Source organism: Pongo pygmaeus, chromosome 9 (genome assembly GCF_028885625.2).
Source record: "Pongo pygmaeus isolate AG05252 chromosome 9, NHGRI_mPonPyg2-v2.0_pri, whole genome shotgun sequence".
NCBI lineage: Eukaryota > Metazoa > Chordata > Mammalia > Primates > Hominidae > Pongo > Pongo pygmaeus.
The window spans coordinates 85,095,193-85,117,187 of NC_072382.2; the positions used below are offsets into that span (position 1 = coordinate 85,095,193).

The 21,995-nt window shown below is 35.3% G+C and overlaps 1 protein-coding gene across 16 annotated transcripts in view; it reads right to left on the reverse strand.

The window, feature by feature from the left end:
* DLG2 (discs large MAGUK scaffold protein 2) overlaps positions 1-21,995 on the reverse strand; it is a 2,182,864-nt gene that overhangs the window by 558,939 nt on the left and 1,601,930 nt on the right. The window contains exon 6 of one of the 16 annotated variants that reach the window (XM_054441583.2): positions 1,992-6,178. The exons of the other annotated variants lie outside the window; for them this stretch is intronic. Coding sequence (XP_054297558.1) covers positions 6,138-6,178 — 41 coding nt within the window. The 3' untranslated portion in view covers positions 1,992-6,137. Of the gene's footprint in view, positions 1-1,991; positions 6,179-21,995 lie in introns of those variants that run through there. 16 annotated transcript variants of the gene reach the window in all.

Below are 21,995 nucleotides of genomic sequence, written 5' to 3' on the forward strand. Positions count from 1 at the left end.
ACATGTGCAGCATGTGCAGGTCTGTTACATAGGTAAATGTGTGCTATGGTGGTTTGCTGTACAGATCATCCCATCACCCAGGTATTAATCCCAGCATCTATTAGCTATTCTTCCTGATGCTCTCCCTTTTTCCACTCCCCACTCTCCAACAGGCCCCAGTGTATGTTGTTTCCCCCCATGTGTCCATGTGTTCTTATCAGTCAGCTCCCAGTTATAAGTGAGAACAGGCGGTATTTGGTTTTCTGTTCTTGTGTTAGTTTGCTGAAAATAATGGCCTCTAGCTCCATCCATGTCCCTGCAAAGGACATGATCTCGTTCCTCTTTATGGCTGCATAGTATTCCATGGTGTATATGTACCACATTTTCTTTATCTAGTCTATCACTGATCAGTATTTAGGCTGATTCTATGTCTTTGCTATTGTGAATAGTGCTACAATGAACTTACATGTGCATGTATCTTTATAATAGAATGATTTATATTCCTTTGGGTATATATTCAGTAATGGGATTGCTAGGTTGAATTTTTTTGGCCCTAGGTCTTTGAGGAATCCTCACACTGTCTTCCACAATGGTCGAACTAATTTACACTCCCACCAACAGTGTAAAAGCATTCCTTTTTCTCCACAGCCTCATCAGCAGCTGTTGTTTTTTTGCCTTTTAATAATAGCCATTCTGACTGGTGTGAGATGGTATCTCTTTGTGGTTTTTATTTGCATTTCTCTAATGATCAGTGATGTTGAGCTTTTTTTCATATGTTTGTTGGCCACACCTATGTCTTCCTTTGAGAAATGTCTGTTCATTTCCTTTGTCCACTTTTTAATGTGGTTATTTTTTTCTTGTAAACTTGTTTAAGTTCCTTACAGATACTGGATATTAGACCTTTGTTAGATAGATAGATTGTAAAATTTTTCTCCTATTCTGTAGGTTGTCTGTTTACTCTGTTGATAGTTTCTTATATCCCATATGTCAATTTTTGCATTTGTTGCAACAACTTTTGGTATCTTCATCATAAAATATTTCCTCATGCCTATGTCTTGAATGGTATTGCCTAGGTTGTCTTCGACGGCTTTTATAATTTTGGGTTTTACATTTAAGTCCTTAATCCATCTTGAGTTGATTTTTGTATATGGTATAAGGAAGGGGTCCAGTTTCAATTTTCTGCCTGTGGCTAGCCAGTTCTCCCAGCATCATTTATTAAATAAAAAATCATTTCCCCATTGCTTGTTTTTGTCAGGTTTGTTGATGATCAGATGGTTGTAGGTGCATGGTCTTATTTCTGGGTTCTCTATTTTGTTCCATTGTTAACCTTTTTTAGATTGCCACATCACCTTATAAGGTAGGTACAATTATTATTCTTATTTTGTTGAAGAGGAAACAAAGGATAAGAGATCAAGTAAAACATTCCCAAGGTCATACAGCAAGAATCTTGTAGAACCAAGATTTACATAGAATCTGAGTCAAGGTTGCACTATTAATTATTATACTATGTTGCCTAAATAAATAGAGTGATGAGAATAAATACACCATACTTTGAGAACATAGAGGAGAGTATTCCCCAATGGAAGTTAACTTTTTGTGTTGAATTCAGAAGGAAGATTAGGAGCCAACCCAGTGTGGTATTGAGGAGAGTACTACACAGAGAACATACCATACGCAAAGACTTCAATGAAAAAAAAAAGGAGAGAGAAAGCATGGCAGTTTGAGGAAACAAGTATGTCAGGTCAGCATTGTAGAGAATTATTATTTCAGACCAGGAAGAGCAAAGAGAACAACTAGCCAATGAATTTTTAAAAAGGGTATTTTTAAAACTGTGTAAATAAGCATAGCCTTTTCAAATATTATTCTATTTGAATAATGCATTATGTAATAAAGTATAGTCTTCTGCCTACAAATTCACAGATGATTATAAACAAATAAAGAGAAGAAAGAACAAAAACATACTCATAGAGGATTTTGAAACCAATGTTATATGTAAATTAAATCAGTCACAATTGGAAAGAAATTCTTTATTAAGCTTTTAAATGAAAATGCATTTATTTTTCCATTTTTAAATTGTTATTCTGAGATCAAATATTTAAAAATATCTCATAAATTATGTATCTAATCAAAGTGAAGTTTCCATATGTGTGCTTGAATAAAGAGAGCTACAAATTTCATGCAGATATTTTAATTTCATGTATTTAGCTGGCTCTTTTGGAATAATATCAATGAAATAGCTACCATGACACCTGGGGGCCTGGTGTTTCACACAAAAATTACATTTTCTTTTAGAAAGCAGCTCATTAAATTGTCCTGTTAAGTACTAAGAAAAGGATGCCATATTCACTCAGTGGTCTCTATCACCTTGAAGAAGAACATTGAAAATAAAGCTCATAACAATAATTACAACACTTAAAAAGTATTTGGTATCTACTATGTGCCAGGCACTGTTCTAAGCACTTTAACATTCCATATTATCTTTCAGCCCTTTAAAAATGTCATTCAATTGGCTTATAGCCTATGTTGTTTCTGATGAGAAGTCAGGAATAATTCTTATCTGGTTCTCCATTTTATAATGTACTTGTTTTCTCTTACTGCTTTTATTTTATCATTGGTTTTCTGCAGTGTCTCTATATCCATTGTGGTAGTAGTTTGCTTTATTTGTTTGTATTTATCCTGTTTGAAACTTCTTGGATCTGTATGTTAATGTTTTTGATTAAATTTGAGAAAATTTTAGCTAATTTTTTTCTTTTCTTTTTTTCTGATCATTATCTCTTTCCTCTCCTAGTGAGGATCCAGTTACAGATATACTAAACTGCTAGGTATTATTGTACAGGTCACTGAGGCTCTGTTCACTTTTCCTTAATCCATTTTTTTGTTCATTTCAGTTATGTTTAAATTCATTAGTTCAAAATAATACTTTTAATAATAGTCATAATAATACAACTAATTGTACCTTTCAGGATGACAAGGAAACAACTCATTATCTTGAGAACTGGCTAAGTAGTAAAAAAGAATCAATCACTTACAATGCCTTTCTTATATAAGCTCTACAACTATAATAAATGAGGATAAATGGCTCTTTGCAAAATTATTCCAGATAATAAATAGAAACAAAATTGATAGAAATATTATCACATTAAGAATTGAACATTAATGGCTGCTAATGTAAAAAAGAGTGAAAATAATATTACTTGCTTTATTATAAAAGGGTGTGCCATCACCTATAGTCTAGCAAAGGGATCACACATGAGTCTGATTATACCTCTGGATCCAGCTGCCATTTTTTTTTTCTTTTTTGAAAGAGCAGAGAGAGACATATTGAACTATATTATGGGCATACATTAGAGATGAGTAGACTTGGCAAACTATATAGGTCTAATGGCCTGAGTTCTTCAGCAGATAAACTATAAGGTAAATAAAATATAGAGTGGAATTAAAGACAACTGAAAAGACAAATTAAGCTAAAAAAATGGGCAAGACTAAAATGGAGTATCCAGGAAAACATATAGGAATAGAGCATCCAGCATAAAACATACAGGAATAGATGAAAAAAACATAAAGGACTACTTTTAAAGTCAGATTAGTGGTTACTTTCAGAAGGAGAGAAAGAACTGTGATTACAATAGGCATGTAGAAGTGTTCTGGTAGCTGGCAAAGTTCTTTGTTCTAGGTGGTGGTTACAGGATTTTTGTCTCATAATAATTATATAAAATAATACATTAAACAATATGTATTTTGTATGCTTTTTTGTAGCTGTGTTTTATTGTATAACAAAATGGTAAAAAAAATGCATACACAATATGCCGTTCAGTATTCTCTATGTGTGCATGTATTTGTGTTTTTTAGTAAAGAAAATTCTATGTATTTCCAGGAGCTTGAGCTCTTAACTAGGATATTAAAGGAAAGGGTGATTCTAGAAGGCAGAGTTTTGTGACCTCAAGGTTATAAGTCCAAGTTTATATTGAAAATTTTAATTCTGTCAAAATAGGCCCCAAGAATGAACTAGAAGGGTGAAATAAAGAAAGGTACATTTCTCTACAAAATAACAGATCATGAATTTTGAATGTTTCCCTGGTAGATACATAGGGAAAAGACGTAAGGAGGATTTTTTGAGAGAGGGAATGTTGTGGGTTTAATCTTGTTCTCCCAAAAGATGGTGAAGTTCTAATCTCCAGTATCTGTGACTTTATTTAGAAATAGGGTGTTTGAAGATGATTATATTAAGATGAAGTTATTAGAGTGGTCCCTAATCCAATGAAACTGTGTTTGTTTTAATAAATGGAAAATTTGGACACAGAAACAGACATGCATACAGGGAGAATGACACGTGAAGACCGAAGGAGAAAGAAGAGTGATTCATCCCTAAGCCACGGAATGCCAAAGATTTCCGGCAAACTACTGGAAGCTGGGAGAGAGTCATGGAACAGATTCTCTCTCACAGTCTTCAGAAGGAAACAACCTTACTAATATCTCGATCTCAGACTTCTACCCTCCAGAAGTATGAGACACAAACTTTGTTGTTTAAGCCACTTAATTTGTGGTACTTTGTTATGGCAGCTACAGCAAACTAACACAGAGAGAGGGCATGCCAGAGGAACAAGATGGCAGATTCTGGACTACGGGGAAAAGCACAGGGAGAACTTGCCTGTGGGGGATGGCTAAGGAACTTCAGGACTAGAGGTGGCCAGGAGACAATTGTGAGAAATGCTGAGGAAGGCACTGGAGTTTTCAAGCTGGGGGCTTGAACTCTAAATTGGGATATGAAAGGAAAGGGGGATTTGAGAAGGCAGAGAATTTTGTACATCAAGGTTATAAATCCAGGTATATATTGAAGTTGTTAACATTTAGGTATTCTTTATGTCTGTGAGTAAATAAATGAGGAAGACTTGCATTGAAACAGAAAAGGAATATGTGTATGTTACGAAATACATATAGATATAGATGATATGTGCGTATATATATTCATATACATGCAGTATATATTCATGTTGTCACTACATACTTACATACATACATGCAAACAGGTATATAAATAAAAATGAGCCCACTGTATGTTTAATTAATATTATACACACACATATAATATTTGAATGTGAGAAAGAGAAAATGTACTCTTCATTCAGTGGCTTGTATCCTTCGTAGCTGTAAATAAAACAAGCTGAAAGGCAGCTAAAAAGATGAAATCACTGTCAAGGACAGACACACAGGAAAGCAGTTTTATTTTTAATGTTTTGAAGTCATGAGAGTTATTTCTGCAAGTGTACTGCTTGGTTATTTTTCCTTTTTTCATTTTCAGTGTTTGTCTTCCATGCCTTGTGGGCAAGGCCATTTGTATTGCTATCTGCATAGCCCCTTCACAATAATGTCTTCCATTCAGCTCTCTCAGGCAGCATACAAAGCCCATAAATTAGAATGACTGCCATTAAAAGATAGTGTGGGAAGTTCTGTTGGTTATAAAATTTTCAAAGCCTTAAAGTGCTAGAGCCAATTATAGGGCAATTAGAGGGTGACTTTTTCACTATGGATACTACTTTAAGTGCCCCTAACACTAAGAAAGCTGGGCCCACACACTTTCTTCCTAAATCAGTAGGCCTTGGGCAGATTGATGTCCTAAATCAGCAAACAATATAGAAAGGGTATAGAAAGTTACAGAAACAGAAGGAGGGACTATAGAGATGAGTATTTAACTCTAGAACACATATAATAAGAACTGCCATTTGTGGAATATCTACTGGGTGTATCTATTTTCTAGCCCCTTTATATACTATTATATTACTTAAACCAGAAAGCCACACTTTAACATTGGTATTATTGTTATTCTCATCTTACAGAAAAAGTAACTGAGACTCAGAATTTCTATGTTAATGGACATGTACAAATAAGAATCATATTCAGCAACTGAACCTAATCTGACAACCAAACCTCTACTATTTCAACTTCACCAAGCTGAAAAAGAAAAAAAAAAAAATTTACAATCTGTTATAAGCCCTTTCTCCCCAAAAGTTCATGTTTCAACCTATTCTTGACAAAAGAGCTGACCCTAGTTGTGCTGCTGCAGTAGTTCTCGAGAGAAGGAGCTGACAGGTCTTAGAACTTCTTCCAGCCTGGTCCTTAAGCAGCTGCTAATAATAGGATACTCCTCTCTGATATGCTTGTCAGCAGCAACTGCTTAGGAAATATGAGTCCATGACAGTACCTGTGGTTGGAACTCCAGGTAGAGAAAGAAATCACTGCCGTCTAGATACATTGGATAGCTGATAACATCAAACTGGGGAAATAAGTTACATATTAGGGAATTTTTTAAACCTGAGTATATTATTTCACTTTTTTCTCATTGTTATTGAGAAAAACAACTACTTCTTTTTTTTTTTTTTTAATTTTTTTTTGAGACGGAGTTTCACTCTTGTTGCCCAGGCTGGAGTGCAATTGGCTCACCGCAACCTCCGCCTACCGGGTTCAAGTGATTCTCCTGCCTCAGCCTCCCGAGTAGCTGGGACTACAGGCATGTGCCACCACACCCGGCTAATTCTGTATTTTTAGTAGAGACAGGGTTTCTCCATGTTGGTCAGGCTGGTCTTGAACTCCCAACCTCAGATGATCTGCCCGCCTCGGCTTCCCAAAGTGCTGAGATTACAGGTGTGAGTCACCCCACCTGGCCAAAATAACCACTTCTTACTGAACACATCAGGAAAGAAGCAACCTTCAATGCAGGCACAATTACAGATGAAAAATACTTTCAAGTGTTACCACCATTATATCCACAGATGCCCTTCTGTCAGATTCCAGGAATTTGTCAGAAACAGCAGGACTCACAGGAAAAGCTTGTTAAAAATATTCAGGGCATCCTTTTCTCTGACCCCAAAACACCAAAATCAAACAAACAAAACCAGAATGGCCAACACATCCACTATCCAGCAACAGAATTAAGTATCTGTTCATAAAAAGATTTGTAGGGAGAACAACAACATCATAAAACACAACCAAGCTCAACAACACTTAGTCTTTTTGACATTTACTCCTGCAAAATGTGCTGGGTGAGCAGAAACACAGGAGGAAGTGTTGCACACAAAAGCTTTTGAGAAATAACAGGGCTCTCTTCTACAGAAACAAAAGCCTCACTGGGCCAGCCAAACAAAAGGACTCAGCTGCTAGCAGGAGAGGAAAAACCTCTTCTTCATTCTCTTCTCCAAAGAAAACAAAGAAATGTTAGTGAGGCAGAAATCATTTTGCATTATCTGACTTTTGAGCAAAAGCATATCTTTTAATACTGAAAGAACGGTTCTTTTTGAGATAATATTTTAGAAAATGAAAAAGTAGAAAAATGGAAGAAGAAACAACAGAAACATTTGTTCGGGGGGAGTGTGGGTGGTGGGAAGTAGACTGCAAAACATGCTTTTAAAAAATACATCTAGGGGTTAAAGTATATTAAACAAGCAGGTTTTCAAAGGTGGTAGCCAAAATGTTAATGGAATTCCTCAAGGAGCAATAAATCTCTCCTGTTAAAATCCAGGATTCAAGGAGGGGAAACAATGATGTAGTAGCAAGAGCTGTTATTTGAAAAGGCAGCTTTTTAATCTTGTGTTGTTTTGAGAATTAAAGCAGATAATAAATGTAAGCAGTAGGATGCAAAAAAATGGTGATTTTTCTTTATTTTTCTCTTTTTAAAAATACTATCAATCCAACCTGAACATATCCATGGTCTTTGGGGAGTGGGGATAAAAACTAGAAGATTCAATGAGTTACTTCACTACTAAAATTATAAATAGTCTGCCAAAAATTAAGTAAACTGTTTTGAAATAAAAGATCACCAAACAAAAAACAGTTCTTAAATGTAGTATTCAACAAGTTGATTCCTGAACATTTTCCTAAATGATACTGACTGGTAATGATTTCCTAGCTACCATAATCAAAAGTCAAAGTCATGCTATTTGGTAATAACAGCAATAAAGACAAACATTGAGCAATAACTGGGTCAATTAGTCTTCATAATAAACCTATAGATAATTTTGTTTCTATTATCTCTATTTTATAAAAGCTTCATAATATTTAAAGACATCACCTGAGTTCACTAAAGTAGCAAGTAGAAAAGCCAGGATTTGAACCTAGATTTACCTGGCTCCATAGCCAAGTAAATAGTTTTATTTCTACTTCTACTCTATATAATAGTACAGTTGGCCATTCAACAACATGGGTTCAAATTGTATTGGCCCATTTATATGCAGATGGTTTCTCAATAAATATATTGGAAAACTTTTTGGAGATTTGTGACAATTGGAAAAACCCCACAGATGAACTGCATAGCCTAGAAATATTGCAAACACTTAACATAAAGTTAGGTATGTCATAAATGCATAAAATATAGGGATATACTCTTCTATTTATCATTTACCAGAAAATACCTCAGACAGCAAGACCAAATCCTTCTCTTCATCCTTCTCCTTACCTACTCAATGTGAAGATGATTAGGATGAAGACCTTTACAATAATCTGCTTAATGAACACCAAGTACATTTTCTCCTCTTTATGATTTTCTTAATATTTTCTTTTATCTCACTTACTTCATTATAAGAATATAGTATATAATACATATAACATACAAAATATGTGTTAATTGACTATGTTACTGGCAAGGCTTCCTGTCAATGAATACCAGTAGGCTGTTCATAGTTAAGTTTTGGGGGAATCAAAAGTGATATGTGAATTTTCAATTGTGCTGGTATCTGCACCCCAACCCTACATTGTTTAAGGGTCAACAATACATGCCTTCCTGCAAAGAGAAGTCTAGGGATCTGAAGGCACGAGAAAGCACTGCATTCCTAACTCTCTCATATGGTAAAAAATGCATCAAACTCTCTGACCTATAGTTAATAATCTCAGAAACACATATCTAACTAAAGGTCCTTATCATCTTTAGTGCAGATTGAGGGCCAACAGAAGAAATACAGCCTTGCAGCCTAGCAGCATCACAGGCAAATAAATAAAACTAAAAACAGAATTACCATATGATCCAGCAGTCTCACTTCTGTTTGTTTACACAAAATATTTTGAAGTTAGTCAAAGAGATATCTGCCACCTCATGTTCACAGAAACAATGATAGCCAAGTTACAGAATCAACCTAAGTGTCCATTAAGAGATAAACTGATAAAGAAAATGTGGTTTATATAAATAATGCAATATGATTCACCCTTTAAAAAGGAGAAATTTTGTCATTCATGACAACGTAGATGGTATTGGAGAACATTATGTTAAGCAAAATAAGTCCAGCAAAGATAAACACTCTATATTTTCATTTATATGTAGAATTGGAAACAAGTGAACTCATCAAAGCAGAGAGTAGAATGGTGGTTACAGAGGGTAGAGGTGAGGAGAATGAGGAGATGATGGTCAAACAGTACAAAATCTCAGACAGAAGGAATATACTTTTTTCTTCTTTTTTTTTGGGTTCTACTGCCAAGCCCGGTGAATATAGTTAAAAATAGACTATTGTATATTTCAAAATCTAAATTTCAAATGTTCTCACCACAAGGCATGTTAAATATTTGAGGTGATAGATATATTAACTAGCTTAATTATTCCACATTGTATTAATAAGTTATAATATCACTTTGTATGCCATAAATTTATACAATTATAAGTTGTCAGTTGACAATAAAAAATAAAGTTAAACCCAGTTCTCTGTTGAAAGAAAAAAAGACTATTCAGTATATGTGTTTGTCATTCACATGACCTTTTAGTTGTAGGTTGGTTGGTGGGTCAGTTGGTGGTTGCAATTTTTTTTTAATTTATTCAGGAAAATGGTTTAATGGACTCAGTTCTACATGGCTGGGGAGGCCTCACAATCATGGTGGAAGGCAAGGAGGAGCAAGTCACATCTTACATGGATGGCAGCAGTCAAAGAGAGAGCTTGTTCAGGGAAACTCCCCCTTGTAAAACTACTAGATCTCTTGAGATTTATTCACTATCACAACAACAGCACAGGAAAGACCTGCCCCCATGTTTCAATTACCTCCCACTGGGTCCCTCCCCCAACACTTGGGAATTCAAGATGAGATCTGGATGGGGACACAGCCAAATCATATCAGCTCCTCATAATACAATGGGAAATTAAGAATACTTGAATATGGTTCTTTGAATATATAGAAATACTCACTAATAAATGTTTTATTATGGTATCATGATTTATTTGAATTGAAAACTTTTAAAATCTCATTTTGAATATTTTTCTAGAAATATGAATGGAAACCTTCTTCTCCAGTCACACACCAGTTTACAACTCTGCTGGCTTGAAACCTAAAAATAACAAATACCATATTTTATTAAAGTATTTATAACTGACTTTTCTGTTCAAGGCACTACAAAGCAGTTGATTTTTTACCATATACCATAATGTGGAACAGATATTTTGTCTTCTGTCTCCTGCTTTTGCCAGCATTTATGAGTCAAACAGCATCCAGACAAAGAAAGAAAGGACCAAAGCCAAATTGTGTAAGCATTCTTACATTGACAACATGTTTCAAAGACAAAAGAGAAGACGAGAGGGTTGGATTAGATAGGAAAGAAAACAAAATAAAACAAAATAGTTAAAATTAGTTTATTTTTCTACTTCTGAAACTTAAAAAAAAATATTTCCAGAAGAAATTGAAATGAGAAGGCTGATTTGAGGGATGAGCTGCATAGATGTATGATGGTATGCTGACATGAAGAGTCCTAGCAAGAGAAGTTGTAGGATGGAGGGAGGAAAATAGTAGAGGCACCAAGGCAGAGTTCTAAGACATAAGGAATGAACTCTACTGAGGTTGACCTTGCAGCTTATAATATAGCACACAAAGCTAAGGGGGAGTAAAGGCTTTTACCTCCCACTGAAGTGATACAAATATTGTGCTTTTAAAGGAGTAGTGCCTGGTTTGGAAAAGACCTGTGTGTTTAGCAGAAACCACCCTAGTCATGGAATTAGGACCACACCAGACTCCTTTAGGGGAAAGGTAGTTAGCATAATACAATACTGTGGCTTTATAATGATTAGACTTGTAAAATCATAGAGCTGAAAGACTTCAGGACTTGCATAGTTTATTATCCAACCTTTACAGAGAATGGAGGATCAGAGAAATAAGCAAAATATTTAAGTCCATAATTTATTGGTAAAGAAGATAGAATTATAAATAAGTAAAGACACATAACGTTCTGTCTAATCACCTTTATAGTTCCACACTTATAGTTATATACCTATAGATATAGTGCCTAACTAAATTAATGTTTGTTTATTGACTCGATGAATAAATGAACACACTTAACCCTCCCCACTCCATATTCCCAGTGGGCTAATGTGGAAGAAATTTAACCAAAAATAATCCATCTAATGGAACATAGGCTTTGGATTCTAACAGGCTTAAGTTCAAATCCCAAAATTCACAATTTTTTAAATTTGTGAACTTGGGAAAATTGTTAAATCTTTTAATTTTTGCATCTGTAAATTGGGCATGAAAGAGTTGTGTACAACTTTGGCATTAAGAAAAAGCTCAAAAAGCGTTTTATATTTATATCTGTAGAATTATCATTTCTGTTAGATTCCTTATTATTATATTTTTTAGGCCCTTGGTCTTCTTTTAAATCACTCTTCAAATCAAGTGTCAATGGGTTTTAGGGTGGGTCTAAAATAAATTGGGGTGCTAGGAGGTTCCCCGGCTACAGGGATGGCCACTATGGGTAACAAAGGTATTGGAGATGGTGGGATAGAATTACTACTCAAAATTAACTATTGACCCCAAGGGCACAGGGTTGTAGCTAAGTAGGGCTTCAGGTCTCTCACTTCTGCTTTAATTAAAGTAACTTTGCTTTAAACGGACATATGATTTGGTTAAGATTTTATTAGAAAAATAAAAGCAGAGTTTCCACTCCTACAGTAAAGTTTTGGCAACTACTAACTCATGTTTGATTTGTGCATATATGCTGCTTACTTAGGACATGTATCATACTTGTGCTCATCATTCTTTTCTTAATTGATAGTGAAGACAAAGGTAAGAGCAAACATATTTTTTCATAATGAATACACAATGATCAAAACATGAAGCCTCTTGAAGAAAATTTGAGACAAATTTAAAAAAAATTCTTTATAGCTCTTCTTGAAAAATAGCTGCCATATAATAAGCTCTAGACAATTAAATGAATAATGAATAAGTCAACTTTAAACATGAAAGTATTATAAACATATTACTTAAAAAAAGTAAGTAATGAACATACCTGGGGAGAAACACCTTTTGGGATAAATGATTGATATTACCATTCCCTTATTAACTCTCACCCTCATCTTTATCAGTTGGCCAATATTTAACTTTGTATATTAATTCAGCAAAAGTTGGAGATCACTGAGTAGACTCAAGAAGGATGTTTAAAATTTTACTCCTTCACGGCAGTTCAGAGTGATATTCCTTCCATAACACAATGATTTGTAAAATAATGTAGGTCTATGTAAAATTCCAGAGCATTTTTCAATAAAATGTTTGTATATTTGATTTTGTTTCTAAAAATAGAAATAAGAATGTACAGAAGGACAATTGACTGCCAATAACCTACCAGTGACAACATTCTGATTTTGTAATTCATTCCCAAGTGGAAAAGTATAACCAATGTATTTTCTTATTAGTTCTGTCTACTTGTCCAGATTAAAAACAAAAAAAAACAAAAAAAAAACACTTATCACTGTATTCTAGAGAGAGCAAACCAAAATAGAAGACCTCATTGTAAAACTATGCTTTTACAATAACAGCAACAAAAAATCTCTCTTCATTTCAAATATTAACTATGATAATAATGTACAGAGTCAAACAAAACTCTGAACATGACATAGAGAATCGAACAGAGTCATGATTTGTGTGTATTGATAATATCTGTCCTTCATGTGATCTCATATTCATGAATTAATAATCCTCTCAAAGTGATGAGAACTAGGTTATTAATATGAACTTTGACTATTCGGCTTGCTTATGATTAATCACAGGAAAGAAAACAACAACAAAACAAAACTCAATCTGGTCTCTATCACATTCATCTCAAAGTGAAACTCTGTAATACTGATCCTTCAACCATGAAATAATTTTTTTGAACATGAGTGAGTGGTAGGCTTATTTTTTCCCAACCTTCAGAGAATCCAATAGATGCAAACACACATGATAAAAAGGTTTGCTGAGTTTTATCATTAGACCAATTACAGAGGAATTCTCTCTTGAAGCCATATAATTTAAATGTGCCCATTCTGACTCCTTACCATGGCCTCCTGCCTATTAAGGTCTTTGCTTCATGCAAATCCTCTGGCTGAAGTGCCCTTCTCCAAACTACTTCTTGTCCCTGGAAAATCTCCACCTATCTTTCAAGCCTCAGTTCAATCTTCCTTTTCTCCCAGGTAGCAATAACCTCTCCTTCTTTTATGTCTCTTCTATGACACTCTTCTTCATTAGTACTCAAAATGATCTAACTATTTACATGTCTACTTTCCCACTAGGGTGTGAGCCTCTTGAAGAAAATTTCAGAAAAATTTCTTAAAATTTTCTTTATAGCTCTATCTTCTTACAAAATATCTGTTATATAATAAGCTCTAAATGATTAAATGAATGAATGAACAAATAAATAAACTTTAAACAATTACTGTTATAAAGTAAGTAAATCTAAAAGTCAGGATATGGCAACTTTTCTAACTCTACACAGGTGTACTGCAGTATATTAGCAATTTTTACCTGTATTTCTTTTCAAATTAATATTTTATTTTCAGGATTAAAAACTAGAAGCTCAATCAGTTACTATTTTCCTATTGGAATTGTGGGGTCTGCCAGAAATAAAAGAAAATGCTTCAAAACACTGACCACCAATAAAAAAGATAGTATAATCTCTTCTTTATACTCAGATTAATACCCTACTTCTATCCAAATCTTAATGTAAATAAGATCAGTGTTCAATTACCAGTTGAAGGCTCACCATACAGAAGCAAAGGACGCATCAGCCACATTTCCTTGTCCTAATGGAATTCACACTCTTTGTAGAGATGAGAAAAAAAAATCTCAAAAGTGAGTGAAAATTTAAGGTAATATGCTAAAATGGGACATGGGAAGGAAGAGAGTGCACTCCTCCTCCGAGAGAGATAAATCATAGAGTGTTAGTTGGAGTGGATGAGCTTTACAGATGAAAGGGAAACAAGTGATATGAATAATACAGTAAAAATACATATTGCATATTTGAGAAGCAATAATAATAATAAAAGTCCACACAACTCTAAGTGGCAGGTCCCAGGACTCTCGCCTGTCTTCTGGCCCACTTATCTGTCCAACTATGCCTCTTGCAACTTCTCTCACACTCGGACTAGGTTTAGGCCTGTGCTCTGATCTGACCATGCTCTTTTCTACTTTGGGGCTTTTGCACCTGTTGGTATTTCTGCATAAAGTGTTCTCTTCCTATATTTCATAAGGAAACAACATACTTAAGGAAATATTACACATAATGACTCAGTTTAATGATCACCTTCTGAAAAGGCCTTCCTTGACCTCTGTTTATTTCAGTTATCATTATACCCTGCTTTTATCCTTACAGCATTTCCTAATTTACAAGTAATATATATACACATACATACACATATATCTATATCTATATACCTGTATCTTTATCTATTTGTCTCTCTAACATGTTTGTTTCCTTACATATTAATTTACCTTCTGTCTCCCCCAAATAAATAAGTGTTTTGAGGACAGAGATGGTGTATTTTTCACTCACCAATATAAATTGTATGACCTTCTAGTAACTTAACTTTTCTGGGACTAATTTTTCTCAATTATCAAATAAAATCATAATAATACTACAGGTAGACACTATTATTACATTATTGACAATTGAGGAAAATCCTCAATCCACATAGAATTGTTTGAAAGAACAAATTAACATAAAATGGCATCTTAAATATAAGGCTTCCTATTGGTTAGAGTTTTCGAATAACTCCCCCAATTTTCCCATATTCAAAAGCATAGAGCTATAAATAGCTATGATATACGAGCTGAAAAGAAGATCTCAAACTTGTTTTGTCAGTCTTAGTTGATCAATGCCCTTCCTTGGCCTCCAACACATGCCTTTATGGAAGGTGAAGTTGAAGAAACTAAAAAAGAAAATTCCTTTGGAAAACATTGAATTAACAATATTTTTGTCTTTACTCTCTTAAAGGGGAAGAAAGAGGGATGCATTCTCCTCAACCCAAGTTTAGAGAAATGGGTTCAATGGGTTGACTCAGAATTCATGATCTGTTTCCCAGATTGCGAGGGTCATAAATCCAGATAGTTGCCTCCTCCTGAAAAAATATGTGATAGACTATGGCTAGAGTTCTTCCACCTGAAAACAGAAGGAAGATTGGGAGCTGCATTGGGGAGGAGCTGAAATTCTTCTAACAACGGGAAAATGTATGTTTCCCATGAATTAGATATGAGTTGAGAGGAGGGAAACTGACAAGGGGTGCTCATTAAAGAGACTCTATTCAAGATGACTGCCTGAATCTCAATAGAGGGGTGGACCAGTGGAAGCTCAGGGACAAGAGATAGTTAAATGTGGTCATCCAAAGGAAGCCTTGCTTCCATCTAGAAAACCATAGTTTTGTCAGCAGGAGAAGAGCTCAGTTCTATCCAGAAAACCATAGTCTTGAGTTTGCCAGCAGGAGGAACTCAGATGAACCCAGAAAAGCCCCAGAAAGGATAAAGACCTGCAGATTATACATCTATCACCAGAAGGATATTGAAACTAAATTACAATTATACCACCCATAAAACTAAGTACTTTTCCCATGATTGCTCTCTCATCTCTCCTCTATTCCAGAAAGGTAAAAAAAAAAAAATGAATATAGGAAGCAAATAGGTTGAAAAAAGAATTAAATCTTATTCTCTTCTCTGTTGTAGATTTTTTGGCCTGAAGCAGGATAGGGTTGGGGAAGAGGATATATTTTAAGTCAAATAAGAGTTCATAGTTTTTATTTTGCATTTGACTGTGTTAAACTTATGAGACTATTAGACTTGAGTAGATTTTATTATAAACGATCTGCTTGAGATTGTATCAAAAGGAGGGATGAATTAATTCCTAGAGGGGTTTATGAGAAGGCAGAGAGAAAACAATGAAGTTGGTTTCTGCTTTTACCTTACTAAGTCCAGCTTATTCAGTAAACTAGGTATGAATGTATGTACAAGGCTTCACACAGCATTGAAAGTTAACGAATGGCAACAATCTAAACATTTGTTACACAATAGGTGCTTCATATGTATGATTTCTCTGCTCCCTATTTCCAGTGAAATATTCTTTCAAAAACATAGTACAGGCCTATCTCATTTTATTGCCCTTCTCTTTAGTATACTTCACAGATACCACATTTTTTACAAATTGAAAGTTTGTGCTAACCCTGCATCAAGCACGTCTACTGGCACCATTTTTCCAACAGTGTGTGTTCACTTCATGTCGTGTGTCACTTTTCTTGGTAATTCTCATAACATTTCAAAATTTTTAATGATTATTATATCTGACATAGTAACATGTGATCAGCGGTCATTGATGTTACTATCATAATAGTTTTGGGGTGCCACAGAATATGCCCATATAAGATGATGAACTTAACTGATAAATGTGTGTGTTCTTACTCTACCAAATATGTCCTTACCTGTTCTCGCTCCCTCTTCTTGGGCTTACCCTATTCCCCAAGACCCCGAGGCTAAATAATAACCCTTAAATGGCCTCCAAATGTTCAAGTGAAAGGAGTAATCACACACATATCCTTTAAATCAAAATCTAGAAATGATTATGCTTAGTGAGGAAGGCATGTTGAAAGCTGAGGTCGGTAGAAAGCTAGGCCTCCTATGCCAAACAGCCAAGTTGTAAATACAAAGGAAGAGTTCTTGAAGGAAATTAAAAGTGTGACTCCATTGAAAGCAAAAGAGCTTTATCACTGATATGGAGAAAGTTTTAGTGGTCAGGATAAAGATCAAACTAACCACACCAGTCTCTTAAGTTAAAGCCTAACCCAGAGCAAGGCCCTAAATCTCTTCAAGTTTGTGAAGGCTGAAAGAGGTGAGGAAACTTCAGAAGAGAAGTTTGAAGCTAGCAGAGGTTGATTTGTGAAGTTTAGAGAAAGAAGCCATCTCCATAACATGAAAGTACAAGGTGAAGCAGGAGGTGCTGAGGTAGAGAAGTTGCAGCAAGTTATCCAGAAGATCTACCTAAGATCATTGATGAAGGCAACTATATTAAACAACAGATTTTCAGTGTAGACAAAACAGCCTTGTATTAGAAGAAGATGACAGGACTTTAATAGCTAGAGAGGAGAAGTCAATGCCTGGTTCCAAGCCTTCAAAGAACATGTTGATTCTCCTAGTAACGGCTTATGGAGCCGGTGACTTTAAGTGGAAGCCAATGCTTATTTACCAATCCCCAAATCCTGGAGCCCTTAAGAATTATGCTAAATCTACTCTGCCTGTACTCTATAAATGAAACTGCAAAGCCTGGATGATATCACATCTGTTTATAGCATGGTTTACTGAATATTTTAAGCCTACTGTTCAGATGCACTGGTCAGAAAAAAAGATTCCTTTCAAAATATTGTTGCTCATTGTCAATGCACCTAGTCACTAAGAGCTCTTATGCAGATGTGCAAAAAGATTAACGTTTTCATGTCCACTAACACGATATCCATTCTACAGCCCATGGATCAAGGGGTAATTTTAATTTTTAAAAGTCTTATTATTTAAGAAATACTTTCATAAAGCTATAGCTGCCATAAATTGTGATTCCTCTGATGCATCTGAGTAAAGTAAATTGACAATCTTCCGGATGCCATTAGGGAGATTCATGATTCATGGGAGGTGGTCAAAGTCTCAACAAAAACAGGAGTTTGAAAAAAATTGATTCCAACTCTCATAGATGACTTTGAAGAATTCAAGACTTTGGTGGAGAAGTAACTGCAGATGTAGTGGAAACAGCCAAAGAACTAGAATTGTAAATGGAGCCTGAAGATATGACTGAATTGCTGCAATAATAAAACTAACAAATGAAGGGTTGTTTTTTAGGAAAAAGCAAAGAAAGCTGTTTCTTCAGATGGAATCTACTCCTCTGGTGAAAACATGAATATTGTTGAAATGAAAACAAAGGATTTAGAATATTGCCTAAATTTAGATGATGAAGCATTAGCAGGGTTTGAGAGGACTGACTCCAATTTTGAAGGAAGTTCTAATGTGGGTAAAATGCTACCAAATAGTATCACATGCTACAAAGAAATCTTTCCTGAAAGGAAGAGTCAATTACTGTGGAAAACTTCAGTGTCTTAGTTTTAAAATTTGCCATAGCCCGGCTGGGAACAGTGGCTCACGCCTGTAATCCCAGCACACTAGGAGGCCGAGACAGGCAGATCACCAGAGGTCAGGAGTTCAAGACCAGCCTGACCAACATGGAGAAACTCCGTCTCTACTAAAAATACAAAAAACAAAAACAAACAAACGAACAAAAAAACCAGTTAGCTGGGCATGGTGGCACATGCCTGTAATCCCAGCTACTCAGGAGGCTGAGGCAGGAGAATCGCTTGAACCCGGGAGGCGGAGGTTGCGGTGAGCCAAGATCATGCCATTGCACTCCAGCCCGGGCAACAAGAGTGAAACTCGGTCTCGAAATAAATAAATAAATAAAAATAATAAAATAAAATAAAATTTACCATATCCACCCCATCTTTCAGCAACCACCACCCTGATCAGTCAGCAGCCATCAACATTAAGGCAAGATCTTCTGCCAGAAAAAGATGATTGACTCAATGAAGGTTCTGATGATCATTAACATTTTTTAGTTTTTAAGTATTTTTTAATTAAGGTTTTTTTGGATGCAATACTGTTGCATACTTAATAGACTACAGTATAGTGTAAACATAACTGTTACAGGTACTGGGAAAAAAATAAATTATGTGACTTGCTTTATTATGATATTCACTTTATTGCAGTGGTCTAGAATGAGCCTGTAATATCTCTGAGGTAGGCATATATAAATTTTTTCAAAAATTTTGAAGCTCTTCCTTGAATATCCCACATAATATTTCACACTATAATAACCTTTCACTGAATCCTTTACAGATTAAAAACCTAGGCAGAGGTCAGTCTTGCCTCAGTATGATTTAGGATGGATGAGCAATGTGGTTCTGGGAAGCTCTTTCATCTAAAGGCTGAAATGCAGGAACAGAGTAAATTTGCATCCAGTGGACTATATCCATCATCTGATAGGAGACAGCAAGTAGCCAGAGTGCAGCAAGAGAATCAGGGGACTGCTGCCCTCTGTAAATCGGAAAGGCTCCTTATAGATACAATAACCAGCCTGTCTGGTATCCTGGAATTGAGTGCGGATGAAGTGAGAAGCCACCTGGTATCCTTTTCTGGGGAATTTTTTGCAGATTGACCTTAAATGATTGTATCTGTGAATAAATTACCTCATGCCTCTATTATCCAATCAATCAATGCAAGCTTTTCTTTCTCTGCCTTTTCTTCCCCAACATAGGTGAACATGGCTTAAGAGATGACCCAATTGGAGCTTCCCTGTAGAACAAGACCTTTCCAGCCTCTGCTTGAACCCTTCTGGTAACAGAGAACTTACTACATTACAAAGCCCCATCCTCTAGAATCAGGTAGTGTTCATTTTTCTCAAGCTTTTCTGTCCCCTAAGCCAAGATCTGCTGCCCAGTAACACCTACTCTCCCTACCTCTGCCTTCTGGAATGACAGAATTCTCTCCTATTACAACTCTATTTTTCTCGTGTATCCAACACTTATTGAGTACTTACTCTGTGTGAGAGCTGCTTTGATTAAGTTGTAGGTGCTTGGGGACATAGCAGTGAGCAAAACAAAGTTTTCTACCCTCCTGGAGCTTATATTCTAGTGTACACAAATACATATATTTATAATAAAATGTTTGGTTGTGATACATACTATGAGGAAAAATAAAGCCCTTAATAAGGTGAGAAAAAAAGCCACATGAAAAGTGTGTTACAGGCACAAAGAACAGCCAACTACAAAAGCTGTAGACAGGAACATACTTAGAACTTTGGAACAGTTGTAAGAAAGTTAGTGTTATTGAAGATGCATGGGCAAGGGGAAATTGATGGAAAATGAAGCCAAAGAGGTAGCCAGGCGCTGGCAAACTATGGTAAGGCTGTGGAGTTTGATTAAGTGGGAAGGGAAGCTAGTAGATAGTTTGCAGCTGGGGTTGATATACCCTAATTTATGTCTTTAAAATATTACACAAGCTGTTGTGTGAATAGACTGTAGAGGGTGCAAAGTGGGAACCAGTTTGAATACTACTGCAGTAGTCTGAGCAAGAAACGATATGGTTTAGGTTACAGTAGCAAGAGCAGAGTTGGTGAGGATAGACTAACAGGATTTGCAAATGAACTGGATGTGAGTGTGAGTCAGAAAGAGAAATCGGAAATGATTCCTTTGTTTTTGGCCTAAGCAACTGGATATCATTTGATGAGCCAAAACCAGAAAAAGCTGGTTTTGGAAAATAAAATTAAGAGTTATGTTTTGTATATGTTAATCTTAAAATGTCTATTAGATATTTATCACATCAAAGATGATATTAAATATAAGTATAAAGATAAAAAATAAGCATAGGGATGGAACTTATGAAGCCTGAAGCATAGGTCCTGATGAGACTACCTAGGAGAAGAGGTTGATAGAGAAATAAGGAGGTATCAACACCGAATCTTTGGGAACTCTAGGCTTTAGCGGTTAAAGAAAAAAAAAGTTTGAGAACCTCTGTAATTTCCTTATCTAAACTTATCTACTTGTATATCATCACAGATAAATCTTGGAAGCACATTATTGGAAAACCAAACTAGCTTCTTCCCAGAATAGCTGATATCCTTCATGAAAATGAAAGGTTGTTGCTAGGACTTGAGAAACAAGGAAAAACAAGTAAGCCAGAAGCTCCAAAATGTTTTTTTTTTAATTTTCAATTGATTAATGACTGAAATGTTTCACTCTAACAGATGTCCCATCTCAATTCCATTACTAACATTTTTAACTCAAAGGCATTATGAATACAAATGGCAGCAAAACTGAAGCTTTCACCATCAACTATTACATTTTCCATGATACCATTTCTCACAATTATGTTTTCTTACTGAGGAGTTGCACTGAGGAAAGTCCAGATAATTTTTATTTTTAAGATTACTTAAATTGCAAGAGTTTTCTTAGGAAAAATTGTAAGAAAAAGTTCGAGCTAAAACTTTTAAAACTTGTGAATTACAATAACGAGGAATTGTACCAACTAAGCTAACAGGAGAAGTAACTAGGCATGATTCCTCACTGGGTGGGTCACAGCGCCTTCTGTGAATGAATACAGACTAATTTCAAAGTGCTGAAGTAAATATTTAGAAGGGAGCAATCCAATTTCATCAGCTAGGTTGGTGTGTTGCCAAACATTCAACTTTCATATTTAGCTTCCAAGGACTCATGCAAAGTACAATGCTTCTGAAGTCTGATCTAATGGAGCCATCAGGAAAAAGATCATTATCAATCTTGCTGGGGCCATCTGAAATGCTTATTGCCAGTAACAATTTAGGGTAGAAATATGTATGACAGGCAAGCAAGTGAATACACTGCTTTGCTATTTGGAGCAGTGAGGAAATCCATGTAATAGGTAATATACCTAAAAGATTATCTTTTATTAGTGAATGCAAATGTGGAGTCTGAAATGGTTAGCTTCCTACTAAACAAATGAAAATATCAATTCTAGTCTGAATTCAAGCATGGAGAAAGATACTTCTGAAAATTATGCACCTTTTGTTCTAATGTCTCTCTTTTTAAAAAATTTTCTCCACACACGGCTTCAATTCATCAGAAAATCAAAGCATGAACACCTGGGAAAGAATAGCGTATCAAAGAAGAAAGCCAGTTGAAATTTCTAAAGACAAGATTCATAAAATAAAGTCAGTTTCTTTTAGTTAGAGAATAGGTTTGATATACAGGAAAAACAAT